The sequence below is a fragment of the Lampetra planeri genome, chromosome 7 (genome assembly GCF_965212315.1).
Source record: "Lampetra planeri chromosome 7, kcLamPlan1.2.h2, whole genome shotgun sequence".
Lineage (NCBI taxonomy): Eukaryota > Metazoa > Chordata > Hyperoartia > Petromyzontiformes > Petromyzontidae > Lampetra > Lampetra planeri.
In genome coordinates this window covers 4,102,436-4,121,068 of record NC_136113.1, presented here as the reverse complement: position 1 = coordinate 4,121,068, position 18,633 = coordinate 4,102,436, and the positions used below count along the sequence as shown (strand labels likewise).

General features: G+C 46.7%; 1 protein-coding gene across 1 annotated transcript; it reads left to right on the top strand.

Moving 5' to 3' along the window:
* The first annotated feature begins 3,312 nt into the window (after positions 1–3,312).
* Positions 3,313–17,617, top strand: LOC144719798 (uncharacterized). The gene is made up of 6 exons (XM_078595997.1): positions 3,313–3,910; positions 7,859–7,962; positions 8,329–8,642; positions 11,677–11,813; positions 13,386–13,476; positions 16,502–17,617. Exons 1-6 carry the CDS (start codon positions 3,680–3,682, stop codon positions 16,906–16,908), a joined length of 1,284 nt encoding a protein of 427 aa, XP_078452123.1. The 5' UTR covers positions 3,313–3,679; the 3' UTR covers positions 16,909–17,617.
* Positions 17,618–18,633: the final 1,016 nt, after the last annotated feature.

Below are 18,633 nucleotides of genomic sequence, written 5' to 3'. Positions count from 1 at the left end.
TGTCATGGAAAGGGCAAGCCGAGCGTGACCTGATTTAATGTTGCACGCTCGCTGAACTGGATAATTATCCCCTGAATTGGACAAATCAGGCCTGAGGCTGCCATTGGATTACATACGAAGGAGCCACCAATTTTTAATTGGAATTTGGAGGCATCTTGACATTGACGCAAAACATACCCATAGCCGTAATGCACCGCCGCAGTTTTAAAGCACGTACCAATAGTCGAGGTACGGCTGAAATGTAATGTTTCGATTTAAAGCTTTCGTGACTGCAGGGATTCATATTCTTGGTTCTTTCGGTAAAGTCACGTAGAAGGGAAATCATAAAATAATGTTTTAGTTCCTATTTTCTTTTATTGTGTTTTATTTTTTTTTTCTACGTGACTTTACCGAAAGAACCAAGAATATGATATGTAATGTATTTGTTTTTTGTGCACGCATTTTAACGCTTAATATACACAAGTGGTGACCAGGTGTCTCAGAGTTCAGAGCACTGAGTTGGCACCACTGACGACTTAGGTTAATACTCTTAGGTTTTTTCGGTAAAGTCACGTAGATAAAAATAATACACTACAGTTATTTTGCTGTGCCTTTTTACACCTGATGAAGGAAGCTTGTGTTGCCTCCGAAACGTCGTGATTTATTATTTTATTTCTATTATTATTTCTATTATTATTTATTTTTACCTACGTGACTTTACCGAAAAAACCTAAGGGTATGAATCCTTGCAGTCACGAAAGCTTCAAATCTAGAATTAACTTAGGTTAATACCGGATTCTCAAGTTGAGTGAGCTTTTTCAACTCGGTCACCAATGATCGCACAAAATCTCATCGCATAATTTTTTTTTAAATCTCTAATTTGTCTAAATTCCAGCTCTGATGATTAAACAAATTTATTTGCCTGCCATATGATGAAGTGAGAGAGTGCTGCCCTCTACCGTGTGGACCAGAGGTCACTTGAAGGGCTTTCAAAGGCACCTCTGTGATATCCATTCCCGTGCGTCGTTCTCGAATGCCAAGGCTTGCATTGCTCTGCTAGAGATCTGCATGGACACATTATCCCAAGACAATTAGGATGAAATTGGGGAAAAGACACAAACGCACACGCAAAATCAACTCACGCATAAAGTACCCTATTTTATGAAGTGTGCTGCTGTGTGTGATCTTCGCGGTGTGCGACTGACGCTAGGCGTGATGAGCCTGAACTGCGAAGACACTTGCAGCTTGCTGCGTGTGTTTGTTTCTCTCTGTAACGCATATCATTTGGGGCAAAGTCTGTGGAGTGTTGCCATATAACGTTCTCAATATGCCATACTCCACATGCCTGCCTCGGGCTGGTCTCGCATAATGCCGCATAGCATCAGTGCTCGACTGCCCGCACCGGCGGTGCTCACCGCAGCGCCGCTACAATGCAACCTCTGTTACACTAAAGTTATTGGCTGAAAAGGGGCTTTAGACAAGACGTCCATTCACCGCCGCATGCATGATGGTTTTATCGCCTGATGTTGTGTCAGTGTGCTCTTTGAGATTTGTTTTTATCTTCCCTCTGCATTTGGGACTGCAGGACTGTGAGACCTAACGGCAGATATTCTTCACGAGACGACCGTTATTTCTGCAGCGTTTTGCGATCTGGCCGCCGGCGCGACGCTCTAAAGCGAATTTACCGTGCGCCTTCGGAGGTGGACTGATGTCTGTCAGCCGTGTCCACCGGCCACCGGAAGCGCTTTGACTTTCAAAGACTCCCACGCACCACCGCGTGGGCGTTGCCAGGGCGTGATGGTGGTCCAGAGGCGGCTCGTCTCCACGGAGCCACGTGGCGCCGTTTAAATAACAAGCGAATAACGTCTTCTTGGTCCTTTCGGTAAAGTCACGTAGAAGGGAAAAAAAAACATAATAAAATAATTCTCACGACGTTTCGGCCACAACGCAAGCAGCCTTCGTCAGGTGAAGAACAGGTCTGTCGGGTGTCTTCCTGACAGACCTGTTCTTCACCTGAGGACGGCTGCTTGCGTTGTGGCCGAAACGTCTTCCCGACAGACCTGTTCTTCACCTGAGGACGGCTGCTTGCGTTGTGGCCGAAACGTCGTGAGAATTATTTTATTATGTTTTATTTTTATTATTTTATTATTTCACTTCTACGTGACTTTACCGAAAGAACCAAGAAAATGAATCCCTGCAGTCACGAAAGCTTTAAATCGAAACTTAAGCGAATAACGATTAAAGCAACTTTTGAGCACGCCATTGCTAACTGGGGATAACGCGTTGACGCGTCCGCACTGACAGTTGACGTTTCGTGCGCGACTGCATCTGTTAGAGAAGAAGCCGGGTGTAAATGCTGCTACCGGCGTTATCATTCGCAACAACGACACAAAACAAGAATTGCCGGGGCGAGGCGGTGCATTTCAATTAAGATCGCGGCGATAGTTGTGCGTCTCCCATAGCTGAACACATTAACATAACTGTACGCACGAGCCGCATTGCATTCGGGTATAGCACAGAGGACGCATGCGGAGATTTTCTTAATAGCCACGCAACATTATCGGATGCACGTGCGGCAGCACCGGTGCGTGAGTCAATGCCCAGGAAGCGGATCTGCACGTAAAGCAATGTAGCCGTCGCAGTTTTAGTCATGGAAAATAATGCTTTAGTTAAAAATCTTTCCACTGACTTATACGGTGATGAGAAGGGACCGTTTATCCCCGTTCTATTGGGCCTATCTCCTCCACGATATGGCATTGACCGCTGGTGACGAGGCACGTTCACTATTAATCCGGTCAACTCGGCGGGTCCATGGGGAATTTATTCGGATGGTGCCACCGGACAGGATGGGTGCCAAGCTTGTGCCCAGAACACACGCCCCATTGGCCCGGCGCTGAAACCCGGCGCCTGACAGTGCCACTCTATGCCCCGCTGCTCACACTCTCTATCGATTCCCGCAGCTGGAGATTAATGGCTGCATTGTCCGCGCCTCGCCGTCATTAGTGAGTGTGTGACGCTGATAAATGAGCGTCATTCACCAAATTCTTCATTTACCACATGTGCAGAGCTTTCCTTTTTTGTCCTCCCCAAATTTCGAAAAAAAACATCGAAATTAGATCAAATGTTTACTGTCGTTCATTAAAACTCGGGTACATAAATAAAGCCTGTGGGATGTGCATGTGGTCTACCAGAGGAGCTATTGCATTGTGGGTAGAACTGCACTAATATTTATTAAATTCAATACCTGGCCCGCAGGAATCAATATCTGCACCTTGCCTGAACCTGAACTTTAGGGTGACATAAGCATCTGATGTTTTGTGCTAAAATCAGTACAGCAGATAATGTCTTCCCATCCAGTTTCTTCTATGATATTCATGCTGCTCTGTAGTGCCATACTCATCCCTGTCACTTTCTCCCATCAAACAGTGGAGTGGACAAACGGGAGACAAGACTCGAGCACATTTTAGCTTTTAAAACTTGGTTCTCTCATTGATTGTGCATATCGTCTGCATTGCGTTGTTTTTGAACATTTTATTTTTGGTCTGCAATCACTTCCTTCCCGAGTAATCATCTCAAATACCACTTTTTCTCGGTCGACTCTACAAGTGCTGCATGGGTGGTGCAGTGGAAATAATAAATTATTATGATGATGATGATGAAACACCGAGAAGGAGGTTGCCCGTGGATCTGAAACCATGCAATGTTGTGTCGCAGGAGAAATATGTGGGAGAGCCCCCGGCCTGGACTGGGCCACGTGGTCCTGGCAGCTCGCGATAGCCGCCACACTGTGGGCGCGGGTGCTCGGAACGAGCACCAGCAAGCCCCGGTGCACGAGCAGGAGCCAGGAGAGACAGGCAGGTTGGCGACGGCCGTGCATTTCCAAGATTGCGGTGACGCTGCCCGACCAAGCTGCCCTCTGAGCCCGAGCAAGGTGGGGGAGGAGTGCCTCTGTTTTGCATACACTTCTCTGAATAATGATGAATAATACAAATGTAGATATGTAACGCCAACTTGCGACGCGCCGCCGAACAGTATTCGCTCACTCTCGGATAGAAAGAACGACTCGGAGGTGTGAGGAACAGCAGGCAAGCGGGGAGGCGGCCACACGGTGAGCTGGTGCCAACAGTTGTCCAAGCTCTGCAGTCCTCTATATATTAATGTGGTTTTGGCCAATTAATGAGTGTTTACGTGCGTGAGGAAATTGGAGCCCCCTGGAAAAAATCCACGTGTGTGAAAGGGAAAGAAATTCTAATTTACAGCCTTTTGTCAAGGCCATGCTGCATGAAGCTCTCCATAATATCGTGTTAGTCGTGGGCGTTCTTTGACCATACTGCATCACACTGGTCAGTGTGAGTTCGTGAAGGGGTGGCTACAACCGTCTCAGCTCTCACTCTGCACTTGATGTTGGGTGTGGCCAGGAACTGAAATTTGGTTGTCGAATTCATAGTGCAATGCACCCACCACTGCCCGCTGCTCCGCGCTGTAAAGTCACGTAGAAGGGAAATAATAAAATACGTTTTATTGTTTCAATATTTTTATTATTTTATTATTTCCCTTCTACGTGACTTTACCGAAAGAAACAATATGAATCCCTACAGTCACGAAAGCTTTAAATCAAAAAGAAAAATAATAGGCCGATGTTTCAGGGAGTGACCGTTCATTTGAGCAGAAGGCCAGTACCTGGAACGTCCGCATTATATATATGCTTATTTCTAATATAACGCGGTGTTAATAGAACATGTGGTGAGCTCTGATGCTGAAGGACACTGGGCACTGAGGGGCGGTGCCTCAACATCCCTCATTCAGACTCGGCTTGAAACCCCGGCGCAGATGGTCCGTGTGCTGTAATTACATCTACCTCATGCGGACAGCTGCTGTCAGTTAACCCTGCAGTTGTTTATCTCTGTTGGTCAGTTTATTTTTGCTGATACAGATGCTTTCGAGATGATCTGCCCGATTTCTCTTGGGTTGGTGATTGTGCGAATTTATATGATTTTTTTTGGAAAATGTGCTGATGTTTCCATGAACGTTATCGATTGGGCTAGGGTTTTTGTGGGTTGTAAAAAATTGTTTGGCTTTTTCTCAGTGACATCATAAATAGAACCCACTCATACAGATATTTATGAAATAAAATTGTGAATTGGTTTTAAAAAGCAGGTGTGATTCATTGTTTGAGCTCCAGAGTACTCACGCGAAAAAAAACGGTGCCCCCACAGTGCATTGTGGGCTGTTACGCAGTCGAGTAGACACGCACGCTCAACAGCGACGACTGCTTATAGAACGCCAAGTTAACAATAATGCCGTCGCACAAAATCGCCTTTTTACTGGATGTTTGGGAAATTTCAGAGTCATTTTATTGAGAGGCGTTTCAGGATGAGAGGCGAGCGATGCTGTGACGGCGAGCTCCCGTGAAGGAAAACGGCCTCTGGTTAAAAAACTAAAATTCTCCACATTTTAAATAACAAAACGGTTGCGGATTTAGTCGCATTCAATTGATAAGTAGTATAGCTTGCTGAACACCCAGACAGAGTCAACCTCCGGCTGGTGTAATAGAATTAGTTTTCGTGTCATTTACTTGAAAAGGTACCTTTAAACGAGATGTAATTATTTTCCTTCGCGTATTCCGCCGGAAGTAACCGAAGCTCTGGTGAAATAGCATTTTGAAAATTCTGACGCATGGGGCATTAATGTGCGAGGGCTTTCATCCGGGCGACGAGTGCAATTCCCGATGTTAGGGGCTTTTAAAATTCTAATTGTGTCGAAACAAAAAAAATCAAATCAGCGTATTTAAAGATAGGGCTATGACGTGCGCCTAAATGAAAACATGCAATTCAAGCCCACGTTGCAAATTGACCATGCTTTTATGATTAACTTCGTTTCAGAGCCCTCTGTAGTCAAGGACCTAATAATGAATGGAGATTACAACAAATTATAACTGTGCACGGTTCGTGGTGCAAAGGGTAAAATCGGCTCAGAATGAACATGGAAATTATAAATGCGACATGTAATGTGTAACGAGTATAAGGTTAATGAAATGCCTTTGGTTATTTTTTTAAACGAATATATAATGGCCCAAGGACCTTTTGGTGCTCGTCTTTTTTGGGTGAATGGGAAATCCTTTGATCCACATTGCTCAAGTCGTTATTCTTGTACTCCCACAGTCCAGTAGGAACAATTAAACAATTAACTGTGCTTGTTGCTGGACCCTAGGCTGCCATGGGCCATCGGCAATTCATTGTTGCGTTACATCGATTTGCATCGGCTTCTATAGATTTTCCACACCACGGTCTCGCATGAGCCTCTATTGTTCTACAAGTTAAATGAATGTTCTGCACAGACCACAGCTGTCCCTACTACCATCTCCCTGTGTCCCGTATGTCCAACGCAGAGGCTGCTGCTGCTGCCGCTTCTGCCACTGCTACCGATGTGACCTGACTTGTCGCGTGGTTTCCGAATGGGGTGGTGCGTGCTGTTGCGATTGTGCACCCCTGGAACCGTTTTGGTCCCTGCGCACGCAGTCTTGGTGGCAACGGCAAGAGAGAATCGTTGTTTCTCGTTTGTGCCTCTGTAGGCTACTTGAACATCTTATGCATGCATCTTTGTTCATGGATGAGGTCCGTGAAAGCAAGATGCCGGAGAGGCAGCCTCGATCCCACACTGAACCCTCAAGGAACCGCTTGCCTGCTCACTTCTACGCTTCTTTGCCTGCCCGCTGTCATTCGAATACACCGTGAATTGTGTATTATTTCGCAGTCCTAATCAGTGCAAATTAGTGTCGTCTAATTTCAGAGATGTTGTACGCACACTATGCGAAGCATCTCGGCAGGGACAGTGCACGGCGGCGTGCAGTGTCGTCTCACAGGCGAATGCAGCTACCTGAGCAAGTAGCAGTCAACGCGTGTGTCGCCGTGGAAAGGCATGTCTTTCCTGTCAAGGGTCCCACGGTCCCCTTTCTGAACCGGTTGCCAGTGAGACAGCAACATGACAGATTCTTGAGAAGGTCACCAAATATCAAATGGCATCCACATCTTCTATTTTGTCCGTCCCCGCCCCCGCTACTAATTTAATCCCGATAACGCTTCATGCGTCGAGAGATAAATAACACTGGTCAACAAAAAAAAACATTTTTTTCTGGCCTGTACTTTTGCAGACTAATTTCAGGGTGCTGATTCCAAATCTGTTCTCAGATTTGCTCTATCACATCTAATTTTTATGCTATCTGCATACCCCATTTTCATTGATTTTACCCAAAATTAACTCTGTCACTTATGATTGCAAGTTGTTGCGAGTCAGTGACTGCTTTAGTGTTAAAATATGGTGCTGTATTTTTAGGATAGTGTGTTTATAATATCATTTATGTAGATATCCACATTTATTTAATATTTTTCTTCTGCAGTTTTTATTGAAAATGCAATATTTGATATCTCAAAAACCTGATGTGATAGACAAAAACTGATGCCAGATTTGGAATCAGCACCCCAAAATTACCTTAAAACCGTTGGAATACCTTATGCCAGAAAAAGTGTGTTGACCAGTGTAATCTATCCACTACTCTCCCACAGCAGTGTAACCATCAGTTAGGGTATCTCTTCAAGTCACCGCTTTTCAACGGAGAGCTGGCGTTTAGCCAAATTTAAGTGCAAAACCGTTTTAAAGCGCATTCGTTGGTGGGCTGGGACTATAACCTCACTACACGTGAGAGCCCGGCTTGTTCAGGGGTGGCTGCCTCTGGATTCAAACCCAGCATCTCAGATGCGTCAGCCAAGCACTCTGGCCTCCGAACCACCCGGCCACCTCGCATCTTTGACCGTGTGATGCATGTCCTTGGTTTGGCGGGACACAAGTGTGTGGCTGCTGTGTGCGCGTCGTCTGTTTGCAGGGAGACGTCGCACTGGCGACACGAGCGCCGGCGTCCGCCAGGGTGCTGTGCACCAGGAACGTCCACCCGCTGGCGTCTCCCCTCGGCAACCCGCTCACCGTCCTGTAAGCAGAGGCAGTGGGTGCGGCCGCTGCGCAAGGCGGTGTTGTCAAGTCACACTAAGATCGGGCACGCGCGGCAGTCGAGCAGCAGCACACGTCCGGTCCGGCACAGTCGAATACCACGGAGAGCTCTGATCTCGGGATTCGCTCGACAACTTGACTGCCCGTGTTAATTTCAGCGCCACGCAAGTTGAATTTCACTTGCCAAACTCGGTGCCCTTCGGAGTGGAAGATGAAACTATTGTTTGGTCATCAATAGAACTCGGCAGGGCTTCACGCCCGGCGCTCCCCCCCCTCCTCCAACGCACCGAATCTCATCGCCGCGTTCTGTTGTTGCCACCACTGCACCCCTCTCCCCAACCCCGGCAGGAGCCTTCGCACGGCGGCCGAGCCACGGCGCGTTGAGCAGGTGTCGGAGGTTTTCCGCAGGCGGGCGCGCGGGCTCGCCAACTGCCGCCTGCTGTCCCTGCCTGGTCCGTGCCTCTCGCTGTTTCCACACTCGTTCCACGACTGTTCCTCCGCTCAGCCATCCCATCTTTCACGGAGCTGCCCCAACCCTGCCTTCCTTGGTGCTCGGCACGTAGCGTCGCTGGTGGCCACCGCCCGGCCGATCACCACCTGCTCTGGCACCGTGGACACCGGCGGCGCCGGCGGGAGAAGCCACCCGGAAGGACCCCCCCCCAGTCAGTGCAACCCGCGCACCGTTCACAGCCTCGCACGTTTATTTGCTGCGGTAATGTCTTGTCAGTTATGTAATAAATATGTATAGTAGTCGGGCCATAATGTACCCAACAATTTCATACGATGATCTTCATTTTTGAGTTAAAGTTTGCCAACAAATATAACAATTAGGATGACAGTGAAATATGAACGTTGATGAATAATTTGACCGAAGCTGCTGACATTGTTAAACGTTGCATTGCTGAGACGTTCGCCTGCAATTCTTGTCTTAGCTTTCATTGACCCTTTTTAATAAGATTAATACTCGATAAGATATATTTTATTTTCATCGTTTGTTTAGTTAGCTTCATATCGTTTGTGATTTTGACCTGCAGACGCACGCCATAGTTACATCATACTGGGCTCTGACCTGAGAGTTCTTTGTGTAAAAATGGCGGCACACCTTAGCCTTGCACACAACGCATAGCGCGGCTTCTGCCGCATGCCTTTCAGGTGCCCTCAAAGAACATGGATATGGACGTAGCTCTTGAATGAAAATCGTAATATTTTTCACACAATTCAAACTGCTGCAACATTTTTTATTTATTTATCCTTCTCCCGCTCAGCGCATTTCTACGATAGCTTGTTCACGACAAAATGGACGTCGCTATCCAAAAAAAATGTGGGAAGCAACGGAATGTTTTTTGCAGATATACCAAAGCCATTCAGATTCTGTCAAGGTGATACTGTCTGGTGAAAGGGTTTCTGCCTCTTTCATTGCCTCTTGCTCCATATCTGAGATTAACTGCTGGAATTTGCTGTGGCCTCTCTGCAGTGGAATAACTTACGTACTTGCCCAGGACCCTTGGCAATTGGCGGCAGTAAAACCCAGTGATTGTAATTCAGGATCCGACTTGTTTTCTCGATCGGCAAATCCGTTTTCTTTATCACCAAATCTGTACAAAGTAGCCAACGTTTTGATGACTTTGTAATATTTTAAATGATAAATATTTGTTTTCATTTCAATTTCATTTGAACTCTTTGTAGGGGTGTAATTATGCATGGATTCATGAATTAATATCGATTGTTAAGTTCACGATACACGTTTTGAATTGTGTGTAAGAATTAATATTTTCCCTTCATGTATATGTTGCTTGAGTGGGTTCACGTGACCCCATCAGTGTTTTGTTGCCACTTCCTAGCCCACATTTTTTAAAGACGATTAATGAATTGAGTAGTGACGCTGAATCATGACAATTCATCTTAATGTCTTTTGCATGGTGAATCATTACGTCTCTAAAGTCTTACAATAACAACATCTAAAATGTATGGGTATATATTTATATATTTCTCTGTTGTGCAATATTAATTGGTTGTGTGGGCTAAATTTGTGAATTCCAAATGGGACTAATGGTTTTGCCAATCTTACCAGGTTTCCCTTGGAAATTAGATCTGAATGTCCACGATGTCATTATCATCATCATCATCCATTTGTCAATCTACCGCTGGATGAAATCTTGCCCAACACCTTTTGCTCATGGGAGTTGCTTGACCACACTTTACCAGTTGAAGGGGGAGGGGGGGTCAGGACCGTTTCAGGGCACCACGGTAGTGAGATGTTAACTACCTCGCCTGGTATGCAGGAGGTCATGGGTTTGATCCCAATTCTCGACCCTGACGCCTGTATATTTGCAGACACCCGCGTCCAATACTTTACCTGTGCCACGTAACGCCCGCACAAGGTTGGGCCCTGGCGGCTTCTGGCCCCACTTCCCCCAACTCCCGCTCGGCCTGCCGGCTGGCCGTCAGGCCCTGTTTGCCACAAACAGATTAAAGTTGTCCATCCGGACACTTTTCTCTCCCTTAGCTACCGAGCACTGGGGAGATAATTGCATTTCGTAACTCGTGAGGGTAATGCACTTGGGGTTTTGTGCCAAGCCAAACCACACATTTTGTTCAAAGGGGCAGCCACCGCTCGACCGTAATTGCTTGGTGTCAGATAAACAGCGAGTGAGGTGATGGGTTTTTTTTTTAAGAGTGGGTGAGCGTGATAATTGTGTAGACTTCTGTAGTTTCTACCGCAGCCCGCCTCTCCCTGCTCACACGAAGTCGTGCTGTTGCCAGGCGCGAAGGAGAGTGACATTCACTTCTCCTGCCACTGCTGCCGTATAATCTGCGACGTCAGACATCACTGGCAAGGGCCGGTTACTGATGACCCACTTGCCTGCGAATGGCACTTCATTTGCACTGTGACTGTGTCCTTCACTGTCTGCTATTTCTGTAGCCGTAATCTCCAATTTGAAATGATATTCGATTTGTACTGGATTATTTTTACCTTTTGCACGATTGCCATCGTTTCATCGGACAAAATACACGTTTATTTACATCTCTTGCCGCTAGCAGTTAACTGCTTTGTGTCTGAAAGTGGCTTCAGGAGATGGTGTCCCAGAATAACTTGTGAGGACACTGCAATGGGCCTCATTATCCACACTGGGGGCACCCCATATGCCTTGCGTCGAGTTATCATCACATCAACAACAACATGTTTTAAGTCTAAGCACTGGCATAAGTGAAAAACACACATTTAACTCGAGGTTATTCTACACAATCATTGGCTTCCAAGCTGAAAGCATGGACTTGCTGCACGTGAAAAGTAATTTTAATCATGCGTAGCTGGCCCATATTGCAAGCTGACATGGCATCAGCCTCTTGAATCACCCATCTCCCTTGAGATTCAATTATCTCATTGAATCGGTGTCCGTTGTTTATTTGTAGCTCCGAGATGTATAATCATCTTTTCAGAAAACGTCTTGCCATGCAATGCGTTGTGGTCATGGAATGCATTATGTTGTCCACAAAGGGGGATTGCAGTCCTCCGTCTTTCATTTCCTACAATAGCGATGCCTTCCACAAGGCCATGGCACAGGCGTGTGCGATCACAGAGCTATATAGCTCCTATAATAATAATAAAAAAGCTTTTAATGTTTTCTCGGAGTTATTTTTTTCATGAAAAAAATCAAGGGTTTTGTGTTTCCTGTTTGTCCGTTCGGAACAAAGTGCAAAGCTCGCCAGCTGCGCGAAACTGCAGGGCCTTGACCCTCACGCCCGGTGACGTCGGCGCGAGAGCCTCGTACGTGAACGGCCGGCCCGGCAGACGCGCCAACCCGAGCACCGTGCGGCGTTCCCCGGATCAGGTAATGCCACAACCCCCCCCCCCCCCGCCGTGCGCATATCCACTCTGCACTGGTGCTGTGGTCTGGCACTGCCCGCTGGCTTTTTGATTATTCCGGTCCTCACCGCTTTGATTCTGCCCCTAACGAGGGATTTGTGTATCTCTGTGGGAGCAGCGTGGGGCAGGAGCCTTCGTCCCGTAGAGAGCGAACACGACGCCATCCTGTGATGCCACGCAAGCACAATATGCCCCTAACAAGTGTCAATTTATAGTATAGCTCAGACACCAGGGTATTTGTATCACCATTGTTAAACACGTGGTCTTCTAAAGGTAAACAATACAATTTCGCACCTCCGATTCGTATGGTTGGCTACTTACAGTGCGAAAGAAGTTCACCATGCATGTAAACATACAATACATTGAAATGAAACTCAAGGATTTCATGTTTTAACAGCTTTTCATTGAAAGCAATGCATTGAATTGTGGTGGAGTGAATCCTTGCATGCCCAGCTCGCATCCTATTGGGCTGCCATTCCGTGTTATGGGAGGGTGAATTCAAGAGAACCAGCAGCTATGAAAACACAACTGTGGTAACACAATAGAGCCTGATTTATTTAACAACCAACCAATGTAAGTATCTCCTCATTTGATATACAATTTTTCATTGTGAGTGCTGCTTCTCCCATTTCCGTGTTGATACTGAACAGAGGCCATATACTAAATGCCACAATGTATGTTTTGTTGTTGTTACAAAATGTTTGTTTTCATTTCAGTTTTACGAAACATCCAGCGACTCCCATGTAGAATCCGAAACGACTGCTGCAATAGATTCACTGCCCACTTTCGCCATGGCATTGTTTCACGACTCGGTGGCAATTGTTATTGGGGTTTTTTTTCACGGGTATGTGAATTCTACATCTTGCGTGGATATCCGTGCAACCCAGACATGAGGTCGCACGAGAGACTTGTTGCGAAGAGGACGTTGATCAGCGTGGCTGGGCTGGGGGGGGGGGTATGAGGTTGACCGATGCAGTATCGGCACAAACGGCAGTTTCATTCAGGGCATCGTTTACAACAAATGTTCTCATCTGCCCGGTCCTCAAGGGTTCCGGCGGCCGGTGGGCTTGCAAGAATGAGTATCTGAGTGGCTGCTTCTGCAATGGATGGGGAGCGGAGTCATTGAGAGAGCACCAATTGACCTGGAGTGCAGTTTCTGGTTCAGCAGTGTATTTTGTCAAAATTTGCAATTTTCTGAATGGTTGTGTATTTACTTGTTTTCTTTACACTCAAGAAAAAAAATAGCGTTGTTTTTTGTAAAAAATTTAATTGCAAAAATCAACGATGCGGTTGGTTTGTGCTGACCTGCACCGCCAAGTGCAGTGGCATGTCAAGACGACGGGCAGCACGATATTAAATCGAGGCGGCGATGCAATGAATCCATTGCTCGACGGGGCCACCAGGGGCCCAAATAGCCCAGCGCTGGAGATTACAGCCGAGGCACCAACCCGCCGTTCCCCAGGGAGTCCAGTGTGTGCAGCTCGTCGCTGAAATTAATGCCAAATGCTTTTCACGTGTCCTGCGTTGTGCTTTGCAGAGGCCTCCCAGCGTGTGGCTACACATACCTGTTGCCCTGAGTGGAGTGAGGGCGGCAGGGGAATTAAACAGGAGTGAACCACACGGCGGAGGTGTGTTTCTCAACACGTGTTGCCATGTTATTTGCGCTAACCGCTCGATTACTGGTTTGTTTCCTGAGGTCAACAGTTGCAGATGGAAATGAATAATAGCCTCGCGCGTTTATAACGCCTATTTATTTCGCATGCTGTGTCCGAAGGCCCTGAAAGTAGCCCGAGCTGTCTTGAATGCAAAGAATGGGAATGCAGCAACTGCAGTGTTTGTCCTGGAACAGAATGTTCCGGGTCATCTCCCTGTGGAGCGCCTGCGCGCGCGCCATGTATACGTGCGCCGCAACCACATTCCCCCGTTGAGCAGGCACGTCTTGTAAAAATGTGCGATGAGAATGCCGTTGTTGTCTTTTGTTTGTGAGACGCCAGTTCAAACATTTTGTCAGAAGTTTACTTTTTTTTTACATTAACCCAACGTGCGTGAGTCATTGCTCGATGATTTTTCAAAAGAAAAAAAAACACAAGACAATGAAGATAGCTACATTCATAGGGGTGTGAATGTCTGCTTGATTATTTTTCTACCCATAAAAAATTACGTTAAAAAAACCCTGAGATTAAAAATTTCATCGTAGTTAAGTTTTATGACTTTAATATGTTTCAATATGAAGCATTTTGGACGGCCCCCTGATTAGTGTGGTTCACATTCATTTTCCTTCAACCCCGTCTGCCTCCCGGGCACAGAGGCCGACCGCCCACACCGCCCACACCCTGACCCTTACATCTCCCGAACATAAAGGGCAGTGACTCAACACTCCTGGGGTCTGCCCGAGTCCTCACACCGATTGACGCATTTCCCTGTTGAACCTGCCACTGGCATTAAAGTGCGTCCTGGCAATCGCTGAAATTATCTCATCTAGATGTCATGCGGAGCCAGTGTTGGCACCCACAGGATTTTGTCAGCATTCAGACATCTACTTAAAGAGGTGGACAATAAATCACAACATCTGGATTATGGGATTGTGCCGAAAGTCAATTGCAGTGCAATACGCAGTTTGTGCATTCCCTAACACTTTAAAATCGCGATCTTGGTTATTATGAATGTATAGCCTCACAAGAAACAGCATCGTTCTCTTAACTAAAGTTGTGTTCATGCCCTAAAAGGAGAGTAGTGGCACAGTGGTTTGCACTTTGCGTTGTGAGCCTAACAACCCGGGGTTAATTTTCAGCCACAGCTTTACGTCCACGGTAAATGATATCAGAACACCTCTTGGTGAAGTATGGTTGTCATTTACTCTCATTCATATATTTATTCATAAGTGCTTTCATACTTAATAGCAAATAATCAATCTGCCATGCATGAGCGTACTTCCTCAACAACCTTTGTGTCGCATGATTTGGAAGGGTGAATGGTTGATGCAGAGCGTTCAACAAAACACCAGTGCCGTTTGTCAGTAATTTAATGGAAGAGATGAAGTCATCCCTGCGCACATTAGTGAAGGAGCCTTTGCGTTGGCTACACGCAACGCAACGGCCTATGCTTTTGGAGGTGACGAAGTCCTCTTAGAATAATTTCAAACTGGAAATCTATTTATTTTAAGTACTTTTTCAATCGTGCTATCATAGTTACATCATGGGACAAACAACCCAGCCAGTGGGAGATATTTTTCAGGAGATTTATTTCAACAAATCCTTCAAGTCGTTGTTTTATCTTCTCAGCAGAAAGGGACACAGTTTCCCACGCATTCATCCAAGAGAATGTTACATGACGGTTAAACCGATAGTCTACGTGTTTTGTTTTTATTCTCAGAGCTGGAGTTTAGCCAAATCTTGTCAAATATCAGGTTAAATATGATGGCTTTTTTGTGTACAATCATTGGGAGCTGGGTTGAGACCATCAACTCGCCACAATGGAAAATCCAAATTAATCGTGGGCGGCTGAAACATAAATTTGAACCCAGGATCTCAGCGGCCCCGGGTCAGTGCAGTGACCTCTGGGTCACCCGACCACCTCGTTAAACAAATAGGTTTAAACATTTACAATGAATCTGTTTTTAGTAGTATTCACAAAACGGTATCCCCAAACAATTTAATTGGGGTGCAAGTCAAAAATGCAGGTGCTTGTCGAGGAAACAAGTAGATTGATGCGATTCCACGGTCATCTTGTAATCAGAGATTGCCAAGAATCATCATCTAATAGAACATCCCAGAACTTGGCCGATAATTTTGTTCCCACCGCCCACTCACATCATTATCTGTATCCCAGGGGGCTCCCACTGAAGCGGCGATCATGTTGATTGGCAGGCACTGCCGATGATAAGAGGTTAACGGAGCACCTTCCTCCCTCGCAAATTCCTATAAGCGGCGCGGTGATATGATGGTGTTTGCAAGCCGGGAGATGAAACGTGACATAATTGTGGAAAAGAGGGTGATGTGCGAGAGAGATAGCACGAAATGAAAACAATAAAGAAAACCGAAGTTTGTTAAATATATTTAAGTTTTGGCTCGGGATTGATTTTGCAATAACTATTTACACATAGCCATGTTGCGACATGTAATTGTGCATGAAATGTGGGTGTACTTTATGTGATGTATTTGAGGTATTTCATGTGGGGTAGCAAAGTGCTTTAAGATATGTAGATTTTAAATGTGGTCACAGGAATAGTGTACAGTAATTTTGTCTGTATGTATGTTGAATTTTCGCACCGTACGTAGCCAACCGCGTTAATACACTGCTGGATGAAGTTGTGGCCAAAACTCGAACTCGGTTTTCTGGGTTCGCCGTCGTGTGGTTCACTAATCACTGTGACACCATTGCTTCTGGTCTCAACAACCTCATCATAAAACATGTGCCTTGATACTAGGGTTTACCGCACAGATCTATACTTTATTAACCTCACAAGAGCCTTTTGCAAATGGAGACCTGGGTTGCGGAAAGGAGTTTGGTTTTACATTAAAGACATTCTGAAATAACGGAGCAATTCTGCTTGCCTTGCCTCAACACTCATTCTCAACGCTCATTGCCCACCGCTGACTTTTGATCGTTCTCGTATACGTTCAACATGCGACGTTGCTCCTTGTGTTTTCCTAGGGCGATGCGCAATCGGCGCTGATTTGAGAGAGGAGCAGATCTCAGGGTGTCCGCGAGGCCGCTTTAAGCCATCGGTGCCGAAGCAGCACAATAGCTTCGACGCGACTGGCCCCACCATGGCGGGCAACCGATGCCGCGAGCCACCTGGATGCGGCGGCGGTGGCGGCGGCGGCGGCACCAACGCCGCAGAGATTTTCCACAGTCAAATTGCCGATGCCGAGAGTCCTCCAAGCCGGGCCGAGAGGGATCGATCGACGGCGCACGCTGGGGCGAGTCGCCACGGGGACTTTGGATGGAAGGAAACGAAGATGGCTGTGGTCGGGGACACGGGTGGGCAGATTCAGGTGATCATCAACATCCGGAGCAGGGAGTCTGTGCCCACGACGGGAGAAGACCAACGCGAATGACGTTTAACCGCCACCGAGCAATGGTTCAATTGAGTTGTACCCCTTCTACCTTTCAGCACATTATTGTTGTTAAACATACGTTTTATTTACTCTTACGAACTGGTCCCGTGGTAATTATGCACAGTCCGTGTGTTTGATTTTTTTTCGTATAATTGTTAATGATGCTAACATATTCCACATGTAACATACATGGGGCGGAAAAACCGTTTCGCTCGGGCAGCATTGTCTAGACGCTGTTGCTTTGTTTGCCTGCGAGGTGTTGTATGTGCACCAGTGCGGTCTCGGGTTTGTGCACAGCCCTGTAGCTCTGGTTCAGGTTCACGTGATCCAGTGAAAGCAACCCTGAGCCATGGGCAGCAGCTGCCGCACGCATCCAAACACAGTAGCCGCTGTCGGTGGCATCGCTATCAAGTGTGCCGGCGGTGCAACTGCACAGAGGTCCATAAGCCGAGAGGCCCAAGCGTTGGGCTACGATTGCCATTGTCCACCGGCTGACCCCCTCCCATCCATAGGGATCACTTGGTAACCGTCCTTCCTTAGCTCGCCCAAGGGCTCGAGCACTGAGCCGGCACTGCTGAGAAACTGAGTTTAATTCTGGGGTTCAGCCGTCCGTGCTAAGGCTCGGTTCTTAATCGTAGCAAAGGTGATGATCACAGCCCAGTTCCCAAATGACTGCACAAGAAATAAAAAACCTAATCATTAAATCTGATTTAGCATCCGATTTTGGCTTTATTCCCGCCCTAAGAATCAAACGTATCGGTTCGGCTCTCATGCAAACCATGTCTTGAGTGAGTGTGGCAAATCGCATCTATTGCTCTAAATACTGTATATATAAAGCACTTGAGTGATTTTGTTCGAGTGTAGCAAGGTGAAGGTCTCGGGCCAGTTACGAATGACTGCACGAAACAGCCCTATCAGATTAAATGTTTTGTTTCACTTTGGCAAAATGCCAGCTCTGAGATTAAACATTATTGGGTTGTTCTGCCATAAAACAATAGCGGAGTGTGTTTGAAAGCAGGGTGCGTGAGTCAAGGACATGGATAAAAGGTCACTTGAAGGAGTCTCGTCAGTAGTTCTGTGATATCTCCTCGATGGACACTTTCCCAGCACAGGGTGGTGCAATGCTTACTGTCGGCGTTTCCGAATGGACACTCTGTCTCCGTGACGTGACGTGATGCACGCGCAAGTGAGAAACACGCTGCTAAGCAATACGAATTGGATAAAACTGTTTGGAACGCTGAATGATATATATTTTTGGGTAAAACAGCCTCTCTCATCGATCGCACACGGGGAAGAGCAAACATGCACTTTGTCTGCGCGGAGCCGCCGAGCGGCTGTTCCAGGACCCGTGGCGAGCGTGCGGCGGATGGCTGTGCCTGCAATGACAGGACCGAGTGACCTTTCACCCCCGCCTCGAAGGCTGCTCGCACGCTGAGATAAGGCTCTCACTGTGTTGGTTTTAAACCGGAGAGAACATCTTGAATGCGCTTGATGATTTTAACCTCTGCCCTCCGACAACCGCCCACTGCTTGTTAGAGACAAACTAAACTGTATTTACAGCGGAGCGCTCCGCCGTTATCGCCTTGTAAAATGTCATAGGAGAAGCACTCGAGATGCACGAATATACAATCATTTACAATACACAAGTGTCCCCGACTCGCTGCTTTGTACGTTTCTCATAAAGCGCGTGTCCCTTCGTGTGAAAGTGAACCTCGCTCTCGTGCT